Here is a 16,686-nt window from a genome sequence, read left to right on the forward strand (position 1 = left end):
GTTTTGTCATAATTAACCTTTGTAATGTTTTACTAAGAGTAGTATCACACATGCTGTAGACTTTGAATTGTTGACTTTAGGGGGGATGCTACACTATAACCTCTTGCATTGGAACAATAAAACAGAAGAGCTTGGAAACATCACTTGAGTATTTCTCACCATTTTCAAGATTAATTAGCTATACCTGATTGATAAGGCTAGGATACCCCTTCAGTGTCACCTAAAGTAAGTGATTACTTCAACAATAGGATGATACAGTAAAAGGTACAAACCTAATTGCTAATGACGTTGGCAGAACCTAATTAGAGTTCCCCCTCACTATGCGAAGACCATAGCTTCCACTACCTACATCGGGTAGAGTTATAATTTTACCACACACACTTGTGACAAGATTTCAGTAATCATGGCCTGTTTTCACCTGCACTGTATAGAATGTGATGTACTGAAAAATTGATCAAATAAAAGCTCAAAGAAAAAGTGCACACCACACAAAAGTGAGACAATCCGTTTATTTTAGGTTGTAGTGAGAAGCAGGAAATGGTTAGATGTTTACAAAGGAAGTGTTTTAAGCAGAAATATAAAAAAAGGAAAGAAAAAAAAAGTTTTGTCTAATCAGAATACATGCCATCCCACACTATAAAGAACCACAAGTACCAGGACAGCATGACTTCACAAACGTGCAATCATAGTAAGGCATTCACACAGTACAATGGCAAACATGACCCCTAGTCAAGTGCTTCACCAAGGCAATATCAAGTCCCTACCCACACAAAAAATATATATACACTACTACAAAAAGTTACACTGTAACTTTTATTATGACCTTGTATGCTTGATGCTGCATCCATCCTAGTTATCCTCTGTACCTAAAGCGAGAGAAGGTGGCGGTTGATACAGTAAAGACTATTAATCATATGTTCTAAAATTAAAGGCTGGAGCTGCGGCGGGTATGGATGATTAAGCTCTAATGTGCATGGAGGCCTCTTTCACACAGGCGATAATTAATGAATGGCTGTGATTTGTTCATCGAGCGCCGACTCCACTTGGCTGAGCCACAGCCCGTGTGAACCAATCAATGCCAGCCCTTCCTGGAGGCGGGGATTTTGATCCTCCAGTCAAGGAAGGGCAGGCAGAAGACTGAAGACAAGTGCTGGACGTGAAGAGGAGAATCTCGCCGGAGATGACAGCGCGTCTTAGGTGATGTATTATTTTTTTACTGCAAATAGGGCTTATATTTCAAGCCACCTTTCCAGAAAATCCTCGCAGGCGGTGCTATAAAGTCGTGTGACTTTGTAGCGCCACACAATCACAGTATCACTGCGAGAAAATGCAGCGATATCGCATTGGTGGTCTGTGTGATATCACTGCAATTTCCTCGTGGCGATATTGCGTCGCCTGTGTGAAAGGCCTAATGGTCATTCCTGTATTTATGTGATCACTACAAGCATCCATGGCATCTGATCTAGATACTATTTCTAGTATGGTTGAATGAAATTCAGTGCACTCAGTATTGCAAATTTTTGTATACTTAATGCATGTACAAGTAAGGGCTTGTTCACGTCACCACTTTGGTTTTCAGTTTTGCATTTCCATAGGTGGAGCTGCAAAGTGAAAACAACTGTTCCATTTTAAAGAGGTTAGGCAGTGCACAATATGCACAAAAAGGAGTTCTTTGACACTCTTGCAGGACTGTCCCATAATGATATTCAAAAAGCCCTCTGTTGTGGTCCTATTTTAAAGGGGTTGCCTGTGTAAGTCATCAGTGTTGATGGACAGGGGGCTGCCACTCGGGACCTCTGTCTTATCAGCTGATTATCCCGCCTGCTGTCCAGTGTAGTGGGTTGTCGTTCTTGTCAGCAGACAGGGGAGGAAGTGTGGGTGCCAGCTTCATTCCCATTAAAATCAATGGGAGAGCCGCGCCGTTACTGCACTTCCTGCCCAGGACAGGATGTTCATAACAGGATCAGGAGGTGCAGTAGCAGTGTAGCTCTTCCACTGATTTCAATGGGAGTGAAGCTGGCACCTGAACTTCTTCCCCTCTCCACTTATGACAGCGGCCCGGATGATCAGCTAATGCATAGTGGTCCCAAGTCCAACTACTGATGATCTACCAAGAGGACAGGTCCTAAGTTAAAATGAGCCCAGACTACCCCTTTAAGGCCCGTTTATTTCAATGCGATTTTCTGAGCTCCAGTTATGCTCAATTCAATTCTGTGTCCACTGATGGGAACAAGCCCTAAATGGGTCAGTTAGAGGAGATGCAGCTCAGTGTAAAACTGTCACTATAGTCATTATTTATGCCCAGTTTCACACACAGTATTTTTTTGTAAAAATATCACTACAGTTTTTCATGCCATTTTTTGAGCCAAAGTCACAAGTGGATTCAAAATGATGTGAAACAGAAGAGGATTCAGCAGGATGGAGAAATAGAAGTCCTTTTTAGGTCTTTGGTTCAAAAACTGAAGTGGCAGTTTTCCGAGAAACGTTGTGTGAAACCGCCCTTCCAAAAGATATGAAGGGAAATAAAATGCATTCCTGGAGATTTCATGTCACTTGCCATCAACCGTAACGTCTTCTAGATTACTCCAAGAACTATAGCCAGGCACATGATGGAGCCAAAAAGACACCAACGCCGCTACTCTTAGCTTACGGTAATACAGCAACAGCTACTAGAATATATACACACATGCACAAATTCATTGGTCGAGTCCACAATGTACAAGTTGTTGGCTAGAGAGAAGTTCACTCACATGCTTTAGCTGATCTGCTATTTAAATGAAACATGAACTAATGCACAAAGACTAAAATGTGGATCCCAGTCACTAAGAGACACTTCAAAAGTCATCAAAGTCTGTAACTGAGAAGAAAATAGTCAATTAGCTATTATACAAAATTAGTATACAAGTAACTACTGGTTTCCATAAACCCCAGTCTGTGCCCCGTTCCTCCAAGTAAGCAAACAACTCTTTACCAGAATCTCTATTGGACTGGATTGCCTTGATTGAGTTGGAAAATCAGTTTAATCAGTCTACACAATGTCATTTAAAGAGGCTTTGGGACAAAGTTTTGTGCAGGGACCAGAAGGGGAAGCAGCGAATTACCTGCAGTACTTCTCTGCCATCTCTCCACTCCGCTGGTTCACTCTCTAAGATGGCCGAAGAAATCTTCAGAGTACCTAATCCATACAGTGCATTAGTAGTGTTAGACTACTAATGCACTATACCTGCTTTCTGATTGGTCAGCACTCATCAAAATCTGCCCAATCAGAGCACTACATAGTGTGCATTACGTAGTTAGAAAATTCAGTTATCTTGGACTGCTGAAAATGAGATCCTGAATCTATGGATCAGAGGGAGCAGCAAACAGCTACAGGTAATATACCCTTCTCACTCTCCGGTCCCAGGGCAAAATTGTATCCTGAAATCGGATGGTCGCTTTAAAAGGGGTTGTTCCATGAAAAAAAGTTATCAGTGGAGATGAGCGAGTACCAAAATGCTTGGGTGCTCGTTATTCGAGTCGAGCTTGTCGTAATACTTGAGAGCTCTATTCGAATAATGAACCCCATTGAAGTCAATAGGAGACTCGAGCATTTTTGTATTGGACCCGCCGGGTGCCAAGTTGTTGTTTTGGTTTTTTTCCCCCCTCTCTCTCCCCCTCTCCCAGCCACATACTGCTGTGGACCTGCGCACGCTGAAACGTCACAGCAGGAAGTGGTAATACGGGGAGGGGTTGAACACAGCGTGGTACTCGCTCAAGTAACGAGCACCATCGAATATGCTAATACTCGGACGAGCATGTTCGCTCAACTCTAGTTATCACCTTTCCAGAAGATAGGTGATAACCAACCAATTGGTGAGAGTTGACTGTGGAGACCCCCCCTCCCACCACCACACTGACATAAAAAGGGGGGATCCTGAGTGTCCTTGAATGAATGGAACGGTGGTCAAGCACACAATGGTTTTTTGTGGGAACACTAGAGATAGCCAACTACCAGCACTGTTATCTCCAGCAATTCCATAGAGATGGAGCTGTAGTACGCATGTGCGACCACCACTCCATTCATTCAGGGACACTCAGGACTTCAGGTCTCGCTATTAGTAGGGGTTCAAGCGGTCAGACCCACACCAATCATATTTATCGCCTTGATATTTTTTTATGGGAAAACTCCTTTAAAAGGGGATTGTATGAGACTGTTTTGGTTCAGATACAGTGCCCCTGACGTCCATGGACTGTGTCTGGTATTGCAGATCAAAACCATTCATTGAAAAGGATAACTGTAATAAGGGGCTTTTTGCTCTTGCTCAGCCATAGGCTGAACTTTCTATAGTCTGTAATACTGGACAGAACACATGGACACGGGTGGGGCTGTTTCTGAAAGAAAGCAACCATGTTTTTCTAGTTTTATACAACTCATTTAAACACTGAAGCATCTAAATGATAAAAGGTTTGGGCTAAATAACGCCAATTTACCTGATACGTGACTGCTTAGTATGGGTAATGGCCCTTTTACATGGGCCAACAGTCGTTTAAATGACTGCCCGAGTGCTGACGTCACGGCTAAGGTCATTGGTGCTTGTGGAGAGGGTTTACAATGGGACAAATAGTGAGCAATTCATTTGCATTTACACTGCACGATTATCGCTCAAATTCATTCATTTGAACGACTTTTAGTGATAATAGTTACATGTCAATGGGTTTTAACAGCTTAATCTTATCTCCTTTAGGGCTCCTTCACACTGGCGAGAAAATCGCGATGCAAGAGTGAAAATGCATGATTATGAAACCAATGATTTTCAATGGTTTCATTCTCATTTGCGATGTCCTCACTCCTGCGATGCTGCATAAAGAAAAAAAGAATCGCAGCATGTTCTTTTTTGTGATATTGCCCAGCCACCGGCCCCACTGAAACCAATGGGAGAACATCACGATCCCCTGCCGCAGCTATGACAGCTGCGAAGGGGAACCCCTCAGCCCCGCAGGGATGCGTGGCTGTCACATCCAGGGGTTTCCACATGTTTTCAATTTGGCTAGAAGAGTAGAGCAGGGCCCATTGAAAACAGTGGGAGAACATCACAATCTCCTGAAGGGAATCTCGCAGGGATGCGACGCTGTTTCGATGCGAGAATGCCTTGCATCCAGGTTTTTTCAGCAGGATTGCAAGAGCGTTATCGGGCTGCGAATCAAGGCCTGATATCGCCAGTGTGAAGGAGCCCTTAGGGTGCTCTTACATGGACAAGTATTGACTGAATAGTCTCTTGAAATAGTAGCTTAAGATGCTTTTAGATGGAACGATTATCGTTCAAAGAAGCGAAAGTGAACAATAATAGTTGGGTCTAAACGCGAGCCAATGACTGAAGGGCGAACAATAATTGTTCACTTTTCACTCGGCGTTCATTTTATGTAGACATAAAAATCATGGTTGTCTCGTTCACTTATCGTTCCTTCAGTTGTTCTCAGTCACTAAAGACTGAATGACTTCTTGTTTGAATGAGCCAACGATGTATCTGCTTGTCTAAACAGGCTCCACAAACGATCAATCAGTTCATCTGAAAGGACCCAAAGCGTCCTTTAACTTGGAGAAAGAAAGTAGTTTGCTTTACAATATAATCATTTTACCCACACAGATAATGGTTTAAATGTTTCTGTCATTCGCTCGCACCAGTGAATGGGAACAACTGAACAGTAGCTTTTTAAACATAACTACTTATGAAAGACTGAACGTCAATTTTATGCCGGCATAAAAATCATCAAACACTAAGGCCGCCTGCACATGAGCGGAAATTCCGTGGCGGGATTTCCCGCAGAATTTCCGCCGCTGGAAGCCTGCATAGGATTGCGTTAACAAACGCAATCCTATGCAGATGGCCGCAATTAGGCCGCGCGAAATCTCGCGCAGCAAACAAATCGCAGCATGCTCTATTTCTGTGCGGGGCTCGCACATCAAACAGCCGGAGCCAGCGGGTGAGTACGCGCGAGAATTCTCGCTGCCGGATCCGACCCGCCCATCTGCAGGCGGCCTAAGGCTGCTCTCACACAGGCGTTACTGTAAAATGCAGCGTTTTTACTGTTTTTGAACTGTGTTTTTTTACCTCCTCATTGCAATGGGTGATGTGGTGCGTTAAAAAGTGGTGAAACACACTAAAATAGAGCAAACAATGTTCGAAAAGCCATGCTCAAACACTCATCTGAGAACCCCAATTAAATCAATGGAGGCATCAACTGCTGCGCTAAATGTTGTAAAAGCTGCCTGTGTGAGAGCGGCTTAAGTTAACATTATCAGTTGTTCGATGGTCGGACGTGTTTACACTGAATGACTATCACTTTTGCACTAGCCAACAATTTTTCGAATGCTAATCCTTCCATGTAAAAGGACTGTAAAGCATCCGAATGACTTCTGCTTTTACACACAGCGATTATTATTCACTTGACCGCTGAACAAATTGTTGGGAGCATTCCACAGCCTGAAATATCATTGGTCGACTAGTTAGAGGATGTGGGGTTCTTTGGCAATGGTGTGCAACTATGATCCCAATGCACACTTACTAGTTTCTGAATCCACTGGATGTACATAAATACAAGTAGGCGATCTTTGAGTGAACAGTCTGTGTGCGGTCTCTAACTGGCCCCAAACCAGCCAAAGACTGCAGCAGCAAGTGTTCTTTCGAAGACCCGCAGGGACTGTTCAGTCAAGGTTCACTTGCAAGTATTTATGCGTTTTCAGGAACCAATGAGTGTTAAGTTGAAGGGCAAAAGGTTAGGAACCAATCAGCGTTCAGTGGAAGGCAAACGCCGAACAAGTGCGCACCTCCCTGCAAAGTTGTCGGATAGTCTTTAAAAGACAACCATTACTTGTCTACAAGAGATGATAATCAACCAGTGACTATTTCTAGGTGAGCTGAAAAATAATGACTAGTGAATGAACGGTCTCTCGTCACCAGGTCGGTGGCCGTGTTCACATGGAACAACTGCTGCATACATTCGCCCCATTGATTGACTATTCAGAAGATACCTGTCCCATGTAAAGTTACGCTTCGTATGTTACAGAGCATCCAGTTGCTCAGAGACACCAGAGACCCAACGGCTTCAGCTAAATTCATGATAAGGGTGTCCATCTAGTTATTCCTTCACCCACTATTAGAGGGTCTGTCTGCCAGGTATATGAAAAAGGATTCCTAAACTAATTAGGCAATTCTAAGATAATGGAGGGGTCATCTGTCCATCTTGCCACAGTGGAGAGCGAGTTTTTCTCTGGGGGACCCCTCATGTCCTGCATTACATAGACAAGCCCTTGATTTGAATCGTCACTGTGTAATGCTTAATTTCTCCTGTGGTGGTGCTGCAGGAAAACTGAACACTTACTGTCAGGTTTACCCATGGATTATAGCTGATTGATGGAGGTCTTCGCATTGGAACACTTTGTGATCAGCTTATTGTCAATGGACCCTTCCAACAAGTAGAGATTGCTCAAAGTGGAGAACACCATCAACTAGACAGTGCTTCTTCTTGTAGGCTGTCTTCTAAGGAACAATGGGTTAGTCTCTGACTAGTTCCCATTAAACAAAAAGATTTGCAAGCTATATACACACAGCTTTGGCTACACACATCAGCAGGGGTTGCAGCAAACTAGTCCTATCACCAGCATTCTGCGGCAGAGAAGAAGAACAACACAGCCAAAGACAAAGCCAATCAAGCGACTGGTAAGGCCCCCGTGCCTTTAAGAAGCTAGAAAATTCCACAATTTTACCAAAGAATCTAATATCAAACTTTCACTAAATCACGAAACATAGAAAAAAAAACTAATTTTGCACTGCAGAAGTTTAATTATGTAAGTGCAAAAAAAAAAATTTGAGAAACAGGTTGGACAATTTCGTAATTATTTGATATACATACTGCTCAAAAAGCATCATAAGGCGCCCCGGGCATGGAATACTTAAATATTAAAGTTAATACAAATGCGTCATCTACTCCTAGTCCAGGCAGCCATATTGGGATTGAACGCTTTACCAGGAAGAAGGAAGATCACTAAACTGTGACGCTCACTTGCGTAATGTAACAAGTCCCGGCAAATGTTTGGCCACAATCGGCGTCCCTTCACGTTGTCACATGACATGTTAAGGCTGGGGCCGCTACTAATGAAATAAATTAATACTGTAGTGTAAACATTAGACTGTTATATATAAAGGATGAGCTACTCGTGTCAGATTACTATTCTTCACAGTCGGACGTTACAACTGGTGGAAGCAAAACGTGCGCTAAAGTTATGAGTAATAATAAAGAGCTTATTTCTACTGTTAGTACAGTGATGTATTGAGGAGGACGTCATCCCGTCGTCTATCTCTGCCAGCAGATGTTAAAGGGGTTTTCTGGTTTTATATAAGGGGAGGATAAAGTGAACATAATTTGCATGGTGAAAAGTTTTGCAACTTTGTTTCAATTACTCATCCATTTCCAACTTGTTTCCGGTCACTGAATAGAAATATTTTTGTTACTTCCAAAAAGGATAAAACACAAGACTGACTAAGCCTAGCTGAATGTTTGCTACAATGTATCAGTACGGGCAATATTCTGCTAGGTAAAGAAGTTTCAGCACAAGATTATTCAGAGAATTTCGGATGCAACTTTTTTTTTTTTAACACTTTAGTGTGGATTTTGATGTAGGTTTCACCGTGGATCCACAGCCCCGCGTGGACGCACCCTTAATGTAGGCAGGATTCACCATGGAGTTTCCCACACGAATTTCACCTGTAAGACTGCGGCAGAAATCTTCGGGTTATTCTAACTATGGGTTTTGCCGCGGATCTGCAAATACATTTAGCTCTGTCAATTGGGTAAAATCTGCATGTGGAATTCAGCCGCATTTCCGTACATATCGCCGGAATCCGCATAGCAAATTCCGGAATGAATTCCACTAGGTAAATATACCTTTAAAAAAGGATTTATGCCAAGATTATAACTTGGAACGATTATCGTTCAAAAAGAATCATTCAACCTAAAAGCACCCTCAAGACCCATTTAGGCACAGCGATTCATTCAAAATTCGCTCAAAAACAGTCTTTCGAGCGATAATCGTGTCTAAATGTGCTGCTATTTTTCAGTTCTCTGACGAACTACGGTTTTCAGTTCTGCTTGAAAAGCATAGTTCGGCAGAACAGCTGATGAGCAGAACTGCAAGCTGTGTACTGCCAAGGGGGGAGGGGCTGACAGAACAGCTGATAAGAAGGACCGCATGCTGTGTTCTGCTTGGGGAGAGCTGATTACTGCTGATTGTTTTTTCTCAACTGTCAGCTCCACATGCAGAACAGCTGATAAGCAGGACCGCACAATGTGTCTGCTGTCCATGGTACTGAATTCTCTGTGGGGAGCTAGAGATTACATTGTTATCTCTTAGCAGCCCACAGCTGAACAATGGAGCTAATTACAGAGCTCATACCTCCTGCTGAATTCTGCAACAGCTCCCAGACACTCATTTGCATGCAAATGAAGCCGATAAAGTACTAATAGCAAATAGTGCCTATTAGTACTTTATGCAAAACAATCGCTGATCTTTCAATCTTTTGAAAGATTATCTCTGTGTGTAAATGGGCCTTAACGAGCGAATCATTCAGTTTAAACACGAACCAACGACTGAACGACAAAGGAGAATTATTCGCTTTCTGCTCGTCGTTCATTTTATGCAGACATAAAAATCATTGTTGGCTCGTTCACTTCTCGTTCTGTTTAAACAAGGTTCGTTCAATTTTTCACATTCGTTAATGTGAAAGACTAATCAATACTGAACGATTCTCATTGAATGAGTCAATGATGAAATCACACGCTCGTTCGTTCACACAAACGAGAAACTGCTAGTCTAAAAAGGAGCCTTATGCCCTAATCCACAGGATAGAGGATAGAGGATAAGTGTCTGTTCGATGGGGGTCTGATAAGCTGGAACCCCAACGGCCTCTCCATTCATGATCAGTTGAACATGAAACCTTCTGTTCCAGCTCTATGGGACTGTCGGAGAAAGCAATCAGACATATATGTAATCTTGGCACAAGTCCTTTAAATGTTGCCATTCACTGACAGCAAGCAGAAAAAAACAAAATTTGCAGGAAGTAAAAACACAATAGTTCACATTTTCTAGAAATCATAGAAAGAATGAGTCATTTCTATCTGAAGACCAGACAACCCCTCCAACTGTAGTATCTGCCGGCATATTAGTATATATATATGTGACCTGCTACATCCTGTACAATGAACGCTGCCTGCAGCATTTCTCTGATGACCTACTGGACATGTAATCCTCCCACAACATTCCTTATTCTACGTAGGTGAATGTGGCTGCTAAGCGTTCAGCTTCTAAGACTTTATCACAGTTAATGATGGTTATTCATAGACTCTCACATTGCTTGTAAAACACGGACATATAAGAAGCCCGTATGAGATTAGCCGTAATGTACGCTGAAACAGCACAACATTCTGTAAGAAGCAAGTTACTAAGATAACACAGATATTCACCAAATTAAGTACCACTTGCTCATTGATGCTCACATTTAAGCGACATCCAATACACCCGCAGCTACCAGCTGCCTGGATAACCAATCAAGGCCATCATATAGCCCCATGCCACTCCGGGCATCACAGCCCTGGATATACCAGCTGCGGCCACAGCACAGTTTGTGAAGGCTCAAGAGCTCTGTCATTTCTTCCACCGATAGGGCACCTGCAACATCCTGCAAGAGAACACAATGTCATAAATAAGTACACCTAGAGAAATAAGTAACTTACCTATAGTGTAATATTACTGATTACTTATCCTCAGGATAGGTTATCAATAGTTGATCACCAATGATCCTCCACTGCTTGGGATCTTTGGCAGTCGGCTGATCACCAAGCCTGCTGTCAGTGTGGTGGGGCCAGATGTCATCATGGGTTTTCAGAGGCGGAAGAGTCAGAGAGCTTCACTCCACTTGATGGGAGTTAAAGCCTCCTATTACACCTCTAGCTTTGACACAGAAGTGTAATAGGCAGCGCTGCCATTGATTTCAATGCCAGTGAAGTCCTCTATGACACCTCCGACCCTGATGAGGACGTACAACTCTGATGCGCTGACAGCAGGCCGGGCGATCAGCTGATCCCTGGCGATTAACTAGTGAAAATCTAGCCCCAAGATAGGTCATCAATAGTATTTGCCCAGAAAACCCCGTTCATCGTGCTAACATTCATGCATATGTAGGCTACTCTGTAAGAAAGTCAGAAATCGCTGATGGCAAAAAGGATCTTTGCTGAGCTCTGTCCCCATAGTAGTATCACACTTTGAAACTTTGACAACAGTTACCTGTTTATTGGCGAATATTAAAAGCAAGGCATCACGCAATTCCTTCTCGGTGAGTAGCTTTGCAAGTTCACTATGCGCCTCAGTGACCCGATCTCGGTGACTGCTGTCTATTACGAATACTACAGCTGGAAGAAAGAAGTGTGGCATAGTAGGGCAAAGTGACAAAGTGACAGAGCAAATACATCAAGGCTAGGTTTTACATAGCGCGATGCCAACTCCAGGAATGCCACGAAATGCAGCACTTCTAAAATGGTAACTAGAGAACTTACTATCCTAAAATAAGTATACTGTCGATAGATCCTAAATAATTACTTTATTACGGCCAATGATGGGACTTGTCATTCAATCTTAGTTTGGCCCATTTCCGTTTGTAGCCTCCAGTCTAGTGCAGCATGGTGCGAGTTTACATCTGCCTCCGCAGATATGTGAATTCTAGACTTATTCAGAGCTGAAGCGCAAATGGGTTTTTCAAGTTTAAAAACAAAATAGAGGGGGCAAATAGTGTGGTAAGATCAACGTGAGCCGTGCTGCAATTACAAGCTCCGGCCACTACACAGAGGTCAGGGCAGACACCTCTGCTACTTCCGCTCCGACCTCTGTGAAATTGCAGTGCTGTCAGCAGGCGCACAATCAATAGATTGGTCGGGGACCCGAGCAACAGCCGATCAAGTACTGATGACCTTTCCTGGAGGATAGCTCATCAATAGTATTTTCCCAGTAAAACCCCTTTCATTTACTCGCACCACAACTCTAATCATTTACAGATCTGTGTGAGATTAACGACGTGCAGAGTTTTGATGCAAAACCACAACTTCTTCTAGGTGATTGATTAGTTTGGCATAGAGGGCATTAAAACAGAACAATACTGTGGAAGGCAGTGAAAAATGAACCAGGTCACACTCACCTTGTGTGTTAAGGTAATAATGCTTCCATAGGGGCCTCAGCTTGTGTTTGCCTCCAACATCCCAAATCGTAAACTTTAAGTTTTTATATTCAACTGTTTCAACATTAAAACCTTTAAAAAAAACAAACAAAAAAAACTCTTCAAGATCAAAATGTCCATCTGTTGGAGTAAAACTTTCAAGGGGGGTTTCTGGGACTAAGATATTTATGACCTATCCTCAGGACAGATCATTAATTTCAGAACAGTGGGGGTTCAGCACTCAGGACCCTTGCTAATCAGCTGAAGAGCCCCGCAGTCTCAGGGGAGCGCTGCACCCTCTTCTCAGACATGTGATGTCACATTCATTAATAATGTAAGAGAAACCAAGTAATCTTGTAGATATGATAACTTTTAATGGCTAGCAAAAATACATGATGTTATAGCGAGCTTTCCAACCTACTAGGGTTCTTCCTCAGGCATTCATTCATTCATCACATGGCTTAAGAGCAGCTCAGTCTCATTGAAGAGAATGGGACTGAGCCGCTATACTAGGCACAGCTACTACACAATGTATGATGTCATGCCTGCCATACTGTGAAGTGGCAGCTACGCTCACCTGAGCTCCGTTCGCACTTCAAACAGCCGATCGTGGGGATCTCAAGTGGAGCACCACCATCCATCTAAAATTGAAGACCTAATTCTTAGTCCCAGAAAACCCTCTTTAAGACTGATTTCAGATTTATTCTAAAAAGGGTCGCACAGTTTCACTAACCAATTGTAGGGATTGGTTGCATGAATTCATCCTGTTTCAGTTTAAATAAGATTGTTGTTTTTCCTGCTCCGTCCAGACCCAACGTTACAACGCGGATTTCCATCTTAGGACCAATGTGAACTCTATTGTCCTGGAAAACAAAAATACTATTCTGTACAAAGTCTACAGGCGAACCCATTATCCCTTATTAAAGAGGTTCTCTCATCTGCACATCCCCCTTTCTAAATGCAGCTCCCTCTGTGACGTCTTCGGACCCCCTCGATGTAATCGCAGAGGGCCGATGGGTCGCCATGGCAACAGGACAGTAGCTAAAAGCGTCCAGCTTTGCCATTGCCTATGATCGCTATTACTAGCGATAAGGCATTGCAGGACAGAAGACCTGCAATGCTTTACCACAGCGATAATAGCTGTTATGGTACAAGTCTCCTAAAGGGACATAGAAAGAGTAAAAAGAAAAAAAAAATTTAAGAAAAGACTTTTTTTGTGCTTTCTCCCCTATTAGTATAAAAAAATTAAAATCCCACATTTGGCATCGTCGTATCAGTAACGACTCGAACAAGAAATTGAACACACTTTTTATTCTGCACAGCAAAAAGCATAAAAACAAAGAAACAAAAAAAACAAAACAAAAAACAAACACTTTCATTTTGCCCCCCAAAAAACGCAATAAGGGTGATAAAAAAAACTGTATATACCCCAAAATGGTACTCATAAAAACTACATCTTGTCCCGCAAAAAACAAGCCCACATAGCTCTGTCCATGTTAGAGGACTTTGAATGCAGCGATTTAGAAGAAAAAATATTTCCTAAAAAAAAGGGTTTTTATTGCAGAAAAGTGGAAAAACCTAAAAAACTAAAAATAATTTTGGTATCGTTGTAATGTAATGTGTCATGTATGCTGCATGATTAACTATGTTGAAAAACAAAACAAAAAACACAATGGCAGAATTTATGCATTTTCTCTCCCTGCGATCATTAATTAATAGAAGTTTTACAATATAGTCTTAAGTACCCAAAAATGGCACCAATAAAAACTACAGTTCGTCACGCAAAAAACAAGCCCTCATATGGACGTTTCGATGGAAATATATACAAAAGTTATGGCTTTTGAAAAGTGGAGATGGAAATTCCCCCAAAAATCGTTATGACCTTATGCCCAAAATTGGCCATGTCCTTAAGGGGTTAAACCTATATCCACATGTATATCCACAGAAAATCAATTGCAGATTTTGTTTCATAACATGGATGTATCACATGCCTTATTATTATTATTACATGTATGGTTTGGTGATTAATCAAATCGGTGGGTTACAGCTGCAGGATAGAAATACAAGTGGAGCGGAGTTGATCAACGATTCTGGGAGCTGTGCTAGAACAGCAGTGCTGACTGGCTGGCACTTGGCCAATGAGCATTGTTCTTCTATAGTGCACTGTCTGTGAAACGCGGAGCGAGAAGCTAACAATAGTCAGCAATGATCTGCCTCCCTAAACACACTGCATGAGCGCTAACAACCTAGGTGTGACGCAAATGCTCATGCAGTCATTTAGCAGACAGTCGTCACGTGTAAATGAAGCACAAGTATGTAGTGCAAGCTTTATAAATAAAACTGCTATATGGAACAGCTGCGCCTGCACTACAGAGAATAGTGCAGGCACAGCTGGAGCTCTGTGCTCAGCTATGCAGCTAGCTGTAGACGCATTTCTCAGCACCGTCTTAACCTGGCCTGCAGAGCGCTACAGAACCCTGTGGGTTGTGTATCCTGGACTGTGATAAGCTCTACAAGTTGTTTGCTGTGCTGTGAATAAATGCCAGCAGGCGCCAGATTTAGAAGAACTTCAAGTCCCCTGGAGCGTTTATATATGTGGTGCCCCAAGAGGTGAGTAACCCCAGCTTGCCACATCACCTATTCTGTACATTAAAAAAATTAATTAAAGTGCAGCTACTCTTTAGTAATTTGAAATTCCAACAGTGTTTTTTTATCAGCTCATGCTTGATTTTCCTTTTTCCTCCATACATGTGAACATATCCTAACTCATGGTAATCAAACATATCAGGCTCTGTTCACCTCTCCATTGAAGGTTCCGTTGTAGATCCAATCTAAAATATTGAACAAACTAGCGCAGCGTTCTGTACGGTTTTATAAAATGCCAGTGTAATGCCAGGCTGCATGTCAGAAACCCAACGGATCCCATTATAGTCAACGGTGGGCACCATTAGGGTTAGTAATGTCATATGATGGAGCTGAACAACGGAAATCAATAGTGCAGATATGAATTTAAAAAAGTAACAGCAGGGGTGAAGTTCCGCACCAGAAAAAAATATATATAAAAAAAATCTAATTTATTGATATGCATTAAAGATTCATGAATGCAAACACGATGGTTCCCGCTAAATTGGATTTTTAAGCTCTTCTATTTTTTTCTGGTACTGGACATTACCTTTGCTATTACTTCAGGTTTCACCGGAGATCCAGGTGAAATACTGCATTGGAAACAATGGAAAGCTGCATAGCCTTTTACCTTCTTGGACATGAACAGAGCCAGGTCAGGTCATGCTCATACTTGACTTGAATACAACAATTGTTACAGATTGAAGGATCTGGAAACAGTCCCGATTAACCTTTTTTAGGACTACATATAGATAGGCGATTGGCAGGAAGCTTCACCCTCCCACTTACCTTTGTGAAAGTGACAGGGATACTGGCATCTATCTGGATGTGATCAGCCAGCTCTGTGAATTGCTGCTGCTGTTTCTGAAGAGTCTCCAGTAGTCGTGTGATCTCTTGCTTGGCCAGCACCACTCGGCAGTCATCCTATGTGACAACATGAGGTCTTATTAGCAGCACAGGTACAAGTGAACCATGCAGGACAGTGGCACTTGGCACCCAGATGAGTTTACAAGTTGCACAATCTGATAACAGTTATCCAACCCAAATGAGCAACTTTTGCACTGCAGTCATTTTTGTAAATCTTTTCCATATTTTCTGATAAATTTCCCTTTACTTATAGGACACCAAACTATGCCATAACGTTAGCCTTCTTGCACTACTAATATAAGACCCTGTCTTATATTATTTTTTGCCTTAAAAGATGCACAGGGTCTTATTTTTGGGGGATGTCTTATCATACTTACCTAGCAGGCGCCGTGTGGGTCCCTCCCGCTGGTCTCCGCAGTTCCGTCAGGCTTCCGTTCAGTTCTCAGCACCAAAAGATCGCTTGCTGATAATGGGGTTTGAAAAACCCCTTCAGCAAGCGATTGCTCCGATTGGTTAACAAACACCGTGGCTCAGCCAATCATTGCGGCGCTCGATGAACCAATCGCAGCCATTCAACGAGATGGCTGTGATTTTTTCATCGAGCGCCGCGGCTCAGCTAATCACTGCTGTGCTCATTAAACAAATCAGGACAATCGCTTGCTGGAGGCGGGGTTTTAATGCCCCATCACCAACAAGTGATGTTCTGTCGGAGGCTCAGAACTGTACGGAAGCCTGCCAGAACTGCGAAGACCAGCGGGAGGGACCCGGATGGCGCCTGCTAGGTAAGCATTGGGTTTCTTTTCATGTAGTGTAGCTACGGGTTATTTTTAGGGGTCAGGCTTATATTTCAAGCCCTCCCTGAAAATCTGGGTAGGGCTTATTTTAGGAGTAGGTGTTATTTTCAGGTAAACACAGTACTTTGTCATATTATATACTAGTTTGCATATGCTCGGCTACA

At 42.6% G+C, this 16,686-nt stretch overlaps 1 protein-coding gene across 1 annotated transcript in view; it reads right to left on the bottom strand.

Moving 5' to 3' along the window:
* Positions 1–495: 495 nt before the first annotated feature.
* TRIM23 (tripartite motif containing 23) overlaps positions 496–16,686 on the bottom strand; it is a 37,940-nt gene continuing 21,749 nt past the window's right edge. Inside the window, exons 7-11 of the mRNA XM_066602799.1 lie at positions 15,651–15,785; positions 12,973–13,102; positions 12,222–12,332; positions 11,318–11,442; positions 496–10,712 (exon numbers count right to left, since the gene is read on the bottom strand). Of these exons, the coding sequence (XP_066458896.1) occupies positions 10,533–10,712; positions 11,318–11,442; positions 12,222–12,332; positions 12,973–13,102; positions 15,651–15,785 (681 nt within the window). The 3' untranslated portion in view covers positions 496–10,532. The remainder of the gene's footprint in view (positions 10,713–11,317; positions 11,443–12,221; positions 12,333–12,972; positions 13,103–15,650; positions 15,786–16,686) is intronic.

Source organism: Eleutherodactylus coqui, chromosome 5 (genome assembly GCF_035609145.1).
Source record: "Eleutherodactylus coqui strain aEleCoq1 chromosome 5, aEleCoq1.hap1, whole genome shotgun sequence".
Taxonomy (NCBI): domain Eukaryota; kingdom Metazoa; phylum Chordata; class Amphibia; order Anura; family Eleutherodactylidae; genus Eleutherodactylus; species Eleutherodactylus coqui.